At 36.3% G+C, this 14,539-nt stretch overlaps 1 protein-coding gene across 2 annotated transcripts; it reads left to right on the top strand.

Moving 5' to 3' along the window:
• Nucleotides 1–176: 176 nt before the first annotated feature.
• Nucleotides 177–14,125, top strand: dnajc5ga (DnaJ (Hsp40) homolog, subfamily C, member 5 gamma a). 2 transcript variants are annotated; one of them, XM_058755119.1, is made up of 6 exons: nucleotides 177–336; nucleotides 3,989–4,122; nucleotides 4,807–5,020; nucleotides 5,768–5,927; nucleotides 9,800–9,882; nucleotides 12,077–14,125. In XM_058755119.1, the coding sequence occupies exons 2-5, from the start codon at nucleotides 3,998–4,000 to the stop codon at nucleotides 9,877–9,879; spliced, it is 579 nt and encodes a 192-aa protein (XP_058611102.1). In that variant the 5' UTR covers nucleotides 177–336; nucleotides 3,989–3,997; the 3' UTR covers nucleotides 9,880–9,882; nucleotides 12,077–14,125. The 2 variants fall into 2 exon arrangements, with proteins under 2 accessions (XP_058611102.1, XP_058611101.1); XM_058755118.1 differs by lacking the exon at nucleotides 9,800–9,882.
• Nucleotides 14,126–14,539: the final 414 nt, after the last annotated feature.

The raw sequence follows: 14,539 nt of genomic DNA, 5'->3' as shown, positions 1-14,539 counted from the left end.
TCGGTCCGGAGTCATTTGCGTAGATCAAAGTCAAAGCATCGATTACGCCCAATGGCATTCTACGGTCATAATCCATTAAATGAGAGTCGACTCCGCTGAAGTTTCGATGCTAATGAATCAATCGTGCCTCTTTCAAGGGAGTCGAACATGTTGGCGATTCAGTTCAAAGAGTCGACTCCAGTAATCAAGCGCGTCCTCGGAGCGCTCTACGCTTTCAAGGGAGGACATGCGGCGATAGCAATGAGGAGCTGTACGTAGGATATCTAAAGAACCATTAGGCTGAGTCCTCTATGATTCAGCCACAATTGATTATATCATATTACCACCCAGTTCAAGGTGAGTTTAAATCGACTGTGTTTAAATTTGCGGCTCAAATCCAACAGAAATCTGTTATCGTGGCTAGGCGTGCTAATGCTAACTGCCTAGTCAGCCGTTTGCTTTATCGATAAAAGTAATTGCAAATTCATAACGAACTCATAAACCTGTCAACGTCGTGTGTGAATTTCATAATAGGTGTTTAATGAATGTCAATCCGTTGAAGGTTATATATTCAAAGTGGTTTTGTTGTCACTAACGTTAGATGTGAATTGGCCAGTCGAGTCTCGTGCTTTCATCTCAGATTTACCAATAATCCCGAATAAAGATTAATTATCTCCATGTTTACCTGTGTTAACTGAGCTTTAGAGATTGTTTGTAGTTGCTCTTGTCCAGGTCAAACCGAGCAGGTCATGGTTAAACTGTTGAGATTGAAGGAAAATACAGGGTCTGAAGGGGATAGTAATCTGTACTGGATTAGGACTGGATTATAGTTTTGCAAGGACACACGCCCGTTACAACAGCCAACAAGTAGTGTAAATATGATGACTATGATAATACCTCAGATGCATATCCACATAGGATAAAAATAAACATTATCAATGGACACATGACGTCACAAGACACAGCCCAGGTGTGTTTGGATGCAGCGAATGGGAGTTAACGCGTTTTTCTTCAACTAACGTTATATGTATTTGTTGACAAGTGCATAGAACTGTTGTGAAAGCCAATGAAGTTGAGCAAAGGATATGACTATTTCTAATAACTAACTAGTGTTTTCTACGCCGTTTTGAGCAATATCATCGTTTTTGAGACATGTCCAAACTTGATTGACGAACAGGTTATTAATTATGACAAGAAGACATGTTTACCTGGTCTTTGAGGGGGGAGGTAATGATTTACTGCTAGTGCTGTTTGAGTTTGACCGATCGACCATTTATCAGAAGCCACTCTAGAAATAATCATGTAAAATGAAATTGAAATCTTATTTATTATGTTTTTATTAAATCACCCACTGGTCCTTTTAAAGACATTTTAACCCACAATGGTGCTAAAGTAATGTTAAAATAAACACATTTGAAGTGTTTTAAATGCTTTAATTCCAAGGCATTTGTCATTTATGCTGAGTGAAAAATACAGCAATATTGTGAAATATTATTACAAATTAAAATCACTGTTTTTTATTTGAATATATGTTAAAATGTAATTTATTTCTGTGATGGAAAAGCTGAATTTTCATCAGACATTAATCCAGTCTTCAGTGTCACATGATCCTTCAGGAATCATTTTAATATGCTGGTTTGGTGTTATGTTAAACACATTTTTGTGGAAACCATGATACTTTTTTTGTAACACAAATATCTTTTCTGCCGAATAAAAGTATTCAGCTTTTTATTAGGTCCTCAAAGCCGTCTTCAAACATCTGGCATAATTATGAAAATATTAGCTACTTTGGCTTGTGAAGTGCTTGTTGTTCAGTTTCTAACAATTTTGTGCTGCCCAGTAAACTGAGTGTTGATGTAAGCTGCATGAGGTTTGAATCGGCATATAAAGTTGTATCAGCTTCATCATGTCATGACTGCTTCATTTTAGGAGCATTGAGCCAGTTGTCATCATCTGGAAGAAAGTGACCTGTGTGATTAGTTTGCTTTCTCATTAGATGAGACACAGCTGCTAGATTCATCTGAAATACATTGACTGTGGAGTTAAGTCTGGGATAAGCTTACAGCTTGATGAACAGAGGTTCATCTGAAACTCACACAGCTGCAATCTGATACGGGTGATTGTTTGGCTTTCTAGTGTAGTGCATTCTTTAATGAAGATGTGAATCTGTCTTATGATTGTTTTAGCAGCCTGTGATACCTCTGCCTGTGTGATCATCTGTTAACTGCCTCCAACCTTTTCTTGAATGAATGAATTGAATTATGTCAAGCTTCAAAAGTCACTTTGGCTTTGGAGTTTGAAACAGGGAAAGATGGAATAGTGCAGCAGTAGGGTTTTTTAGTGTAAAATCCAATTATTTACTAAATAAACATTTTTAAGACTGAATTAGGTCTGTAATGGCAAAGCTGAAATTTCAGCAGTCTTTAGTGTCACTGCTGCTCAAAAACATTGGTAATTATTATCAATGTTGAAAACGGTTGTGCTGCTTAATGTCTTTTATTTGAGATAAAAACTCTTTCCTGCCATTTCAAATGTCAAAGGTTAAGGAATGTGTGCTAGTTTAAACTTGAGAATTATTAATTGCACAATAACGGTGATGTGGTTCAGTAGGTATGTCTCAAAAAGATCCACCCTTTAAAGCCCCAGTATACTTCAAACGAAATCAAAGAACGAACTGATATGATGTAATTTCGAACAAAATCAGGCCGAACGAAACAGCTCACCAAAGCGAACTTTCTGGGGGAGTTCGTTTTGGCTCCTAAACACCTTTGAGCTACCATTGGTCCGTGGCGATTACATAATCGATGGGTGTGTTCTGGAACTCCACCTTATTTGACGCGTTTTTTTTTTTTCTCATTCAACAAAGGACAGGCAGGAGAACAACATCTCCAAGTCACTAGCAACATAAATGCACTGTGTCGAATAGCTGAGCTGCCACAAATATATGCGCACCTGTACGATCGCTCGCAGAGATACTTTAAAGATTCAGAGAAGGCATTTAATTCCTAGAAAGAAATTGCAACGAAGCTTGGTGCAAAAAGCGACGTAGAGAAACATCAGATGCAAGTTTTCCAAAGCCATGAAAAGAATGAAACAAAAGAGTAAAGATATAAGGTAGCAAGTACCAAATACATGTTTGCAATAAATTTTACACCATACTGCTGCTGCTGCTGTTCTTTCAATAAGCCAATTTAAAAGGTATACAATAAATAAAATGCCAAAAGAACATATAATAATAATAATAAACCTTTGTTTTGATCAAATTATGACAACGCATAAAATATAAAAAGGTGTAATAATTTATCCAGTTTAATAAAAGACCTAGATACACCATCATTGCATCGTTTAGGGCAGACACGTGAGCGTCGTGACACGTTTACATTAATCTACGCCCTGCCTCCAGCAGCACAGGGATGTTGGAATGTTCGAAAACAGTATACCGTCGCTCAGCCTTATCGAACTTCTTTTTGCCCCAAACGAAGAACGAAAACTAACTTTGTTTGAAATATATAGGGGGGCCTTTAGTTTTTAAACCATTTAAAATAGGCTTTCATCATGATCAGGGAAGGTGTCGTGTGTGTGTGTAGAAGCGCCTAATAGCCTTTGTCAACATGGAGTTGTAATCTGTGAGATCAGCAAAACATAATCATCTTAAACAAAGACACTGAGAATGGGGAAGCCGTTTCTTTGCCCAATATTGCATCCTGTGATTATGAGAGGAAACCTCTCATAAAAGTTTTCTCTGTAGTGTTTATCATTTCCCGATGGATAAGCATCTGAAAACTGCACCTGTTTTTTCAACATTAACACAGGATTAACCTTCGCCACACCTTGTGTTCACACAGTGTGTTGTTAAAATAGAGCCGAGTGCTTTCTGCTTGCTTTGCTGTGTACATTGTTCTATATGTCAATAATGTGATGCTGAGTTCTTTGAAGAGCAGCTCCCGTTGGACACTTTTTTGCTCAAATATGCAAATGCACAATCGTGTCTCTTTTTCCTGTTCTCCAGCATTGAATCATGGCAGACCCCAAGCCACCCTCTGACAGGCCTCAGAGGAAGATGTCCACTACAGGGGACAGTTTATACAAGGTGCTGGGACTGGAGAAAGGGGCCACAGCAGAGGACATTAAAAGAGCCTACAGGTACACTAAACACTGTCACATTAACTCGCAGTTATTCAGATTTCTTTTAAAATAGTGGATAAAGAATATTTTAAACCTTTTTATAAAAATTCTAGACTACGTTTACCAGTGCTGTTATCATACTGCCAATTATTGCACTGTGTCACAATTATTGCACTATAATATCTAAATTTGCCATTTATTTGTCATTTATTTTACGTCAATATTATATATTTTTTTCAAGATTTATTATGGTATTCTTACTTTATACAAGTGATTGAAAAATAATATATACTAGTACTAAATTGTTTTCTTTTTATTATTTGTTCTTATTTAATTTAAAAATTAAGCATAAAGTGTAATTACATTTAGCAAAAATTGTATAGAAATGTTTAATAATAAATTATTTTAACACGTTTTATGTTCAGCATTGTATCCAAGTTAAAGCAGTAAGAGCTTGCCTTGATTCTTACAAAACTTCACAAACATTCTGACTACTTGCATTATATGTTTATAATGAGATGATTATTCAAATTTTGATTTGGTATTCCATAGTTCTGCAAAATAAAAATAAAATGTGTATTTCATTGTTTTTTTTCCTTCATTTTTTTAATGTATTTTTGCATAACCATGATATTCATCATTTGATTCATCATTTCAACAGAGTTGTAAGATTCAGGACTCACAAAATTCTTTGTTTTACAGAAAACTGGCTCTGAAATACCATCCAGACAAGAATCCAGACAACCCTGAAGCAGCAGAAAAGTTCAAAGAAATCAATAATGCCAACTCAATCCTCACCGATGAGACCAAACGCAAGATCTACGATGAATATGGCTCCATGGGGCTCTACGTGTCCGAGCAGTTTGGAGAAGAGAGTGTCAAATACTACTTCCTCATGTCGAAGTGGTGGTTCAAGGTGAGAGCTCATTTCCCTATAAACAGCTTTATTATGCATCAGTAAATAAAGGCTCTATGTTACCGATTGTCCTTACACTGACATTCTGAAGTGATGTTAACTTTTCCACAGATACCGTTTTGATGAAATAAGGAATTACATAGTTTTGCTTGGTATGAAGATCTTTTTTAAAATCCATTTATGAAGTATTATTAGAAAGATGATCAAATATAAACAATGTTTAGCGCTATATGTCCTTAGTGGGTTTGTGTCTCTAGAAGCGATGAGTGGGCAATGGAAATTGAATTGAGAATAGAGCAGAATGATTGCAGAAGGAAATTGGTATCACCCCAATCTACTCCGATAATCTGAACCGAACATACATTATTAACCGAGCTTTGTTCTCTTTGAGATGCTACATTTTGAATTTACTTTACAAATGATAGTGGCTTCTGATCTACATGTGATCATTTTCTCAAATAGGCTGAATGCAGAAAGCAATACAGCTGAGCCTGTTTAAAATGCATCAGCCTGTTTTGATCTACAAAGCTATAAATAAATGCTCATGTGCATTGTTTTTGCCAATCATTTCCCTTGGGTTTCAGCCTAGGATCTTTCAAACAGCTCCTCGAACTTCCTAGCATGACAAATATTGTAACTGACTAGTAGCCAGTTGTAGCATGTTGCAAACTTCTCCTGTCGCTGTGGCATTAAACGTGCCTTTCTGAGAGAAACGTCTCTGATCTGAGGTCTGTGTCTTTACCACAGGCTACGGTCATGTGCTGTGCCGTTTTCTCCTGTTGCTGCTGCTGTTGCTGCTGCTGTTTCTGCTGTGGAAAGTGCAAACCACCAGAGGAGGATGAGAACTACCAGTATGTGGACCCAGAAGACTTGGAGGCCCAGATCAAAGCAGAGCAGGATGGAGGAGGTGAGCCTTAAGTTGGTTAGGATGGGGTGTGTTTTTTAGTTCTGACTCTGGTAACAGTCTTCTTTTAGATAGTTGACTGGTAACGTATTGCTTAAGGTTTGCTGATGTTACGAGTTGTTCAAAAGACTTATGAACTCAGGAATTGCCGGTTTGAAACACTCGGATGAATGCTTCAGTGAATGGCCGTTGTATCAAATGAATTGATCTGAATTGTAGAACTGCAAGTTATTACTTTCTGATATTTGTGCTTTATGTATTACTGTTTATGTACACTACCAGTCAAAGTTTTTTAGTTTTTTCTCTCATACTCACCAAGGCTGCATTTATTTGATTATAAATACAGTAAAAACTAATATTTTGAAATATTAACATTTAAAACAACTTTTTTTCTATTTTAATATATTTGAAAATGTCATTTATTTGATGGCAAAGCTGAATTTTCAGCAGCCATTACTCCAGTCTTCAGCAGTACATGATCTTTCAGAAATCATTTTAACATGATGATTTGATAGTCAAAAAAAAAAAAATTGGTAACACTTTACTTAAAGCCTTTATGTATAATGCCTTTATAAAGGGTTATTAAAGGGTATAATGCATTATAATTATTCATAATGTGTGTTGTAATACATTATAAATAATTATAATAGAATTTAAAATACATAGGGGAACAATGAATTGGTAAATATTATATATTATTAGTATTAACTGTGGTTACAAATAATCATGAGACTGCACAATGCATTATAATGTGCATTACAAGGCATAATTAATGCATTAAGACTACTTTTATAATGCGTTATACATAAAGGCTTTAAGTAAAGTGTTATCAACATTTCTTATTGTTATCCCAGTTGGAAGTCGTGCTGCCTAATATTTTTGCATTTATTTGAAATAGAAATCTTTTGTAAAGATTATAAATGTCTTTATGTACACTTGATCAGTATAATGCATCATCATTGCTAAATAAAAGTTTTTTATTTATCTGATCCCAAAAGTTTGAATGGTAGTGGATAATTTAGGCTAACCTTTTTAAATATATAAAACTCTTAGGTAGACATCATTGAAAGTAATAACTTGCAGTTATATAGTTAAATACACTTGATCCATTTATTAATATCTAGCACTGCTGGCCATATAATGCCCTTATTGTGCAAGGGAATACTTGGTCGGCTTTGTTAAAATCAATGCTGAAGCCTCAGTCGCAGTTGAGAAGTTGTCTGATCTCTGATGTCTCGGTAGAGACACGTGATGTTGCTCAGGTGGCATGAACAGCAGGAGCAAATTTAACAGATCAAGCAAAAACACTAAACATGCAGCTATTTATAACTCTGATTCTGTATAGATGTCAGTGCTTTAGTTGGGTCGCCCTCTGAGATTGTTTATTATATTTGCTCATACTTGAGGTTAGGGATTTCAACATCATAAATGGAAAAAAAAAAAAAAATTAAAGAACAAGAACAAAATGTGCTTTTTAAAGTCCTTTAAATATGAGATAAATATCACAGAGGACATGTTTTGTAGTCTATAAAGATGGATTGCCTCAGATTTGTATCAAATTGAATAGTCAGAATTACCTATCATCTTCAAATGTTGCTGCACAGCATTTTATATTAATAGTCCATGTCTGTATTCTGGTCTAATCGAGTTTTTTTAAATGACTTGAAGGTGTATGCAGTTTATCGTCATGTTCAACACTGAAATGAATTGAGGTGTCAAATAAGACAGGACTCATTTCACTTGTCTGTCCTTGACCATTTCCCTGATAGACACTTTGAGCGTTCAAGTGATGTATGTATCAGTCATCTAGGACATTGGGTATTAAGCACCTCTTGTCTTCCTGATGCTAATATAGCTTTTATATTATTTATGGAGTGCAAGCAACAAGGTGTTTGGTCAATTTTGTTGTGTCTAAATTTAGCACTGGCAAATGTACGAGAGTCAAGTTGAGTAGACGAGAAATACTGCCATGTTAGAGGTTTCACAAAACATTTTGAATGTTTTTGAGGATTGTTTTTTTTTTTTTTTTTTCATATCCTTTTATTCTTAAAGATGCCAACATGTGTGTTTGAAAGTGTCGTCTTTTATATTTATGAATATTATTAAAATATAGCCTTTGTACAAATGTTTATATACAGGTGCTGGTCATATAATTAGAATATCATCAAAAAGTTGATTTATTTCACTAATTCCATTCAAAAAGTGAAACTTGTATATTACATTCATTCATTACACACAGACTGATATATTTCAAATGTTTATTTCTTTTAATTTTGATGATTAGAGCTTACAGCTCATGAAAGTCAAAAATCAGTATCTCAAAATATTAGAATATTTACATTTGAGTTTGAATAAATGACCATCCCTACAGTATAAATTCTGGGTATCTCTTGTTCTTTGAAACCACAATAATGGGGAAGACTGCTGACTTGGCAATGATCCAGAAGATGAACATTGACACCCTCCACAAAGAGGGTAAGTCACAGAAGGTCATTACTGAAAGGTGTGGCTGTTTACAGAGTGCTGTATCAAAGCATATTAAATGCAAAGTTGACTGGAAGGAAGAATTTGGGTAGGAAAAGGTGCACAAGCAACAGGGATGACCGCAAGCTTGAGAATACTGTCAAGCAAAGCCGATTCAAACACTTGGGAGAGCTTCACAAGGAGAGAACTGAAGCTGGAGTCAGTGCATCAAGAGTCACCACGCTCAGACGTCTTCAGGAAAAGGGCTACCAAGCCACTTCTGAACGAGAGACAACGTCAGAAGCATCTTAACTGGGCTGTGGAGAAAAAGAACTGGACTGTTGCTCAGTGGTCCAAAGTCCTCTTTTCAGATGAAAGTAAATTTTACATTTCATTTGGAAATCAAGATCCCAGAGTCTGAAGGAAGAGTGGAGAGGCACAGAATCCATGTTGCTTGAAGTCCAGTGTGAAGTTTCCACAGGCAGTGATGATTTGGGCTGCCATGTCATCTGCTGGTGTTGGTCCACTGTGTTTTCTGAAGTCCACAGTCAACGCAGCCATCTACCAGGAAATTTTAGAGCACTTCATGCTTCCTTCTGTTGGCAAGCTTTATGGAGATGCTGATTTCATTTTCCAGCAGGACTTGGCACCTGCCCACACTGCCAAAGGTACCAAAAGCTGGTTCAATGACCATAGTGTTACTGTGCTTGATTGGCCAGCAAACTCGCCTGACCTGAACCCCATAGAGAATCTGAGAGGAAGATGAGACACCAGACCCAACAATGCAGATGAGCTGAAGGCCACTATCAGAGCAACCTGGGCTCTCATAACACCTGAGCAGTGCCACAGACTGATCGACTCCATGCCACGCCGCATTGCTGCAGTAATTCAGGCAAAAGGATCCTCAACTAAGTATTGAGTGCTGTACATGCTCATACTTTTCATTTTCATACTTTTCAGTTGGCCAAGATTTCTAAAAATCCTTTCTTTGTATTGGTCTTAAGTAATATTCTAATATTTTGAGATACTGATTTTTGACTTTCATGAGCTGTAAGCTCTAATCATCAAAATGAAAAGAAATAAACATTTGAAATATATCAGTCTGTGTGTAATGAATGAATATAATATACAAGTTTCACTTTTTGAATGGAATTAGTGAAATAAATCAACTTTTTGATGATATTCTAATTATATGACCAGCACCTGTATAAAATAAGTCATACAGGTATTGACCTTAATGTGTAGTAAGTGCAAACTAAGTGAATGTAAATTATGTTTATATGGTTGAAACTCAATTTTAAAGGTATAAACCAATTTTTTTGGCGATTCTAAGAGCTGTGGAAAAATACATTACAATAAGATCCTTCATGTGAGCTGTAATATAAGATAATGGTTTCCCTTTTACTCGACAGGTGAAACAATAATTATTGTCCAGCCTATACCTAGTCCTGGTCCAGAAATCTGCAGTGAATCTATACCGGATACAAAATGACTTGTAAGGTCCTGAATGTTCATCGACAGCATGAATCACTCCCTTGTGATTGTCTACCTACACTACCCTGTGTTTGTCTGTGATTCAACCACATTGTCTTTCACTAACATTTGGATTACTGTGCAGCATTTGCTCTAATGAAGACTGAGTTAGTCATTGGATATGGTTTTCAGACTTTTATTAAGATCCAGCCTCTTGGCAACATCACTAAGGCTTATTAAATGGTGTTAGTATCTTCACAGCTCATTAAGCTCATCAAATGTTTTCCTTATTAAGGAACTTCATGCACTGAACTGAAACCCAAAGCCAGTGACCTGCATTACAGATCTTGAGATCTCAAGTTGTGTTTGCTTTACTAGGCCCATGCATGAACCTAATGCTTTGCATGTGCGTGCTGTCGATGTCCTTGTTTTGCATGTTGTCAGGCCAAGCCTTTTTCTGCCAAGTACTTTGAACCTCCTGTAGGTTTTGGAGTTTGTTGACCAGGAGGTGGAAGGACACCATCTGACCCTGTAGTTTATGATTGAGCCAGACCACACAGTTGAGAAGTTAATAACTTCATAATATGTAATATATCAATAATAATAACAACAGAATTGTTAGTTTTTATTAATAAAAGTATAATAGTAAAAAAAAGAAAGCATTAGAAATGTAAATATTAAAGAAATTGATATTTTTATTCAGGAAGGGTGCATTTATGTAAAGACTTTTACATTCTTACAAAAATGTATATTTAAAAATAAATGCTGTTCTTTTGAACTTTGATAAGAAATCGTCTTTAGCATCAGATCAGCATATTAGAATAATATCTGAAGGATCATGTGGCACTGAAGACTGGAGTAATGGCTGGAATTTTAAATTGTATATGAAATAATAATAAAAAAACAAATACATGTATAATGTTGTGTTATGAAATATTTAGTTTTAGCCTTACAATGCAGTTTTAAGTAGATTTTTATTTAGATTAGGAATTTAGTCCAATAAAAGAACAATCTACCAAGCTACACAAGGTAAATACATTGTTTCTTTTGTTTTATTTATTATTATACACAAAAACTAATAATAATAATTTGTATTATTATTATCCAGCATTAAAACCACTATGTTAGAGGATGTTAGAAGGCCAGTGAGTGTGAGGATGAGTCAGCAGGAAATGGGATTTCTGTTGAGAAGGTTGCGTCAGCATGAAGCAAAGCTGTCAAAGCAGCTGCATCTCATCAATAGAAATGCAATCAACACAGGCTGTCTCATACAGAGGCACCGCTGGCCTGTCACACAGCCATCTGTTCAGCAAAGTCAACTTCATCTCACCTCACACACCTATTTTACCATCCCACTACTGTTTTGTATTTTCTTTCTTTTTTCTTTACCTCCCTTTTTTGCTCTTTTAGTATTAGCTAGGATATAAAGAATAAATCCATTAAGAAATCCTCTTATTTTCATTCTTTGCTGCACATGGATGCTGTCCGTTAGTCGGGCGGTGATTCAGAAGAGCTGCATCAGGGAAGGGAGGTACGTTTCTTTAGAACAGAGCTTTTACCACCTTTGGCCTTATTCCAAGGAAACAACATCTGATGTGCTTCACTATAGAGAACAGTGTAGGCCTAGTGTGCATATCTCCTGCTTGGAAATCCCACATATCCCTCAGACCATCAAAACCTACTGGCAGTGCATCTCCTGTAAAACTGCATGTTCTGTACCTTTGGCTGTCTAATCCTCAAAAGTGATAGCTTCATGCAAATAGAGTCTGCGCTTATCTGCATGAATGCATGCCGCACACAATTTACTTCAATTATAGTACTGGTAGACTGATATGTCAGCTGATATTTGGCCATTTTGAGATTATCGTCCACTTGGACGTTGAACAGAAGTGGTAGTTCTCTCTTGTGGTTTTAAAAATGACCAACAATCATGCCAATGGATAATGCAAATGATCTTTTTTTCTTTTTAATAATAGGCTGTAGTTTCTAAATTATATTAGGGAATTGTTATTTATATATTTACTACAGTTATATTTATTATAATTAAATAATGTGATGTTATCTGTATTTTATCGCCTACTCTGATCTTCACATTGTCCAAAACCCATATTGGTCAACCATTGCTTTGTAGTTTTGCTAAAGCAATTAAAGTCATGATATTTAGATTCTGTCCTTTTTATTATTTATTTTTCTATCCTTTTTTTTATTTTTTGTAGGCTCAAATGTCCCTATTTTGATCCAGCCCAGTTCCACCGTCAACACCTCAGAGTCCACGTATTTCGCAGCCAGCCAGTCCACGTACAACACCCAGAAATGAGCCACCTGCCTGGTCCTGGTCCCGGTCATTACTGAGGGGGTCCTGCTGATGAACTCTAATGCCCCTGATGTAGTGTGCTGACGGCAGGGCATCACGGCACCAGGACTAAACAGTGCCACTGCGCCATACCCTGACTCTGACCCACTGGAATTGAGTGGCAGTTTGCCAAAAGACAAGGAAGCCTCTGCCAATCTCATCTGTGTCTCCGTTGGTGTGTATGTCTGTCTGTTCGTATATAACTACATGTTCATTTCAAAATAATATAGCTGTGAGACTGGTGTCACTGGGCAGTGCTCCATGTGGGAAGTGGGTTTTACTTTTGGGGTGTTTCTTTTTGGTTCTGGCTATTTATTTAATTTTTTACATTTTTTTTATTAATGTGTTAGAAGCATGGATGTGAGTGGAATGATCATGTGAGTGCATGCAAAGCAATAACAGCATGCCACTACTATACAGCATAGGAACGTTGCAAGAACCCCTCCCACTTATCTTCATCCAAATGCGGAGCCACAACATGGCACTTTTTTTATTATTATTTTTTTTTTATTTGCTTCTTTAGATGGCAGTGTTTTCCGTTCTCAAGTTTGCAGTCATCTGTTACATTTGCATTATATTGCATTTCGTTTAAGATCAAATTGGTCAATCATACGCAAATGACATGACATGGCTGCGTAGAGACTTTTTCTGACCAAAGCGAAGGCAGACGTCACAAACGTCAGCTGACGTGCCGTGTGCAATGGTCATACATTTCCCTAAAATCAGAACACTTGAATATGCTGGTGAAAGTTGTTTTTCTATGCACTTTTTTCCACTACCTTCATTGGAGGCTTCTAATGCAAATCTAATGGCTTCAGCCCTTACAACTATTTCACTACTGCGAAAGCGAGAAAATCTGTAAATGTGAAGTTGTTCAAAGGGGCTGAAATGGGATCAACCCTATTTTTGGTGAACGCTATGCCAAATCGAGCAAACCTATGCTTTCTTTGTGCTCTTAGGACATATGATAACAAAACGCAAATATTTTTAATGATCTTATTTATTTTTAATATATCAAAATTGAGATTAATGTGTATGACATGTTCTGAGTGAAACGATGCACTGTGTAAACTTGATTTCAAAATTTGGATCTGCAAGAGCCTCATGATTTTAGCAATAAGGAAATGCCCGTTGTGTTAAATGTGAAGGACTCAAAATAGTCAATAGTCAGGTTACTGTTAGAAACACTATATCAGTCAGTACATTAGATGCCAAATGTTTTCCCTGTAAATTGTTGTTCCAAATGCAATAGTATATACATGGATTGTACACCATTTTGTTTCTCTGTGCAAATAGAAATGTATGTAAGTAGTATATGGTCATCTGTCTGTTCTGGTTGTCATTTTGGGGGGCATTTTCTTATAGCCAAGAAGTTTTCTTTTATTCCGTAAAAACTGGATGGTACTTTCAGAGAATAAACTTGCCAAAAGAAAGAGATAAAGCCAGATGTTCATTAGAAAGCATTGGGATATGATCTGCTTCCAAACCAACTGTTACTTTAAGATTTTTTTTTTTTTCTCTCCATTGGTACATTTCCATGCTCACTGGATCGCTTAATTTAATTGCACAAGGCCCATTTCTGCAATCAACAATTTACTCTTTTGGCACTTGTTTGGGGTGCAAATGATAACTATGATTTTAAAGCATTTGAGAGGTTTTGGCCTCTTCACCAGTGCACATATTAAGTTGTATGATGCTAATAACCTGTTTGATGAGGGGGAAAAGCCAAATCTGGTCTGAATTTACCAACAGCCAAAAATGAGCTTAGAACCACAGTACTACATTGCTACTTTCCTCCTGTTTTTATTCAACATGGTTCGCAATGCATCACAACATATTTCATTGTCTGTTTATATTATCTGAAGTCTGAATTAATTAAATAAATGGAGATTTGTAAAAATTTGCATTTGAGTGATTCTTATCTGCAATTGCATGAAGGTTACATTCGTAAATTTACTACCATGTCGACATGACATTCAGGTTTTAATTTTTTGATTAGTACAATGTTCGGAAATGAATTGGTAACTCAGGCCTGCTATCGTTAACATCACACTGCAGCTTCATGTGCTATAGTTGTACCCATAAGCTTGTAATCAGCTTAGCGTACAACTCCATACGCTCATTAACAGCGCTGTCAAAATACTTAATAGGACGTGCACAGTCAGATTTATTCATGGTGATGGTCATGTGGAAAGGTTTGATTTCAATGTGTGATGACACGACAGCTGCCGGTCTAATTATCTGGCAAATATTCTGGACGTTTGGGGAAGGTCTGCTTGTTTAAGCAATAAAATATAAGAGCCTGTGCTAATTTGTAAATACAGTC

The sequence above is a fragment of the Onychostoma macrolepis genome, chromosome 20 (genome assembly GCF_012432095.1).
Source record: "Onychostoma macrolepis isolate SWU-2019 chromosome 20, ASM1243209v1, whole genome shotgun sequence".
NCBI classification, from domain to species: domain Eukaryota; kingdom Metazoa; phylum Chordata; class Actinopteri; order Cypriniformes; family Cyprinidae; genus Onychostoma; species Onychostoma macrolepis.
This window is presented reverse-complemented; position numbering and strand designations above follow the sequence as displayed.

Bases quoted from the DNA above. Each gene is read 5' to 3' on its own strand.
- dnajc5ga (XM_058755118.1), top strand. From the start codon at position 3,998: ATGGCAGACCCCAAGCCACCCTCTGACAGGCCTCAGAGGAAGATGTCC. The intron at 4,123-4,806 runs GTACACTAAACA...TTTGTTTTACAG, and splicing joins GACATTAAAAGAGCCTACAG to AAAACTGGCTCTGAAATACC. The intron at 5,021-5,767 runs GTGAGAGCTCAT...TCTTTACCACAG, and splicing joins TGTCGAAGTGGTGGTTCAAG to GCTACGGTCATGTGCTGTGC.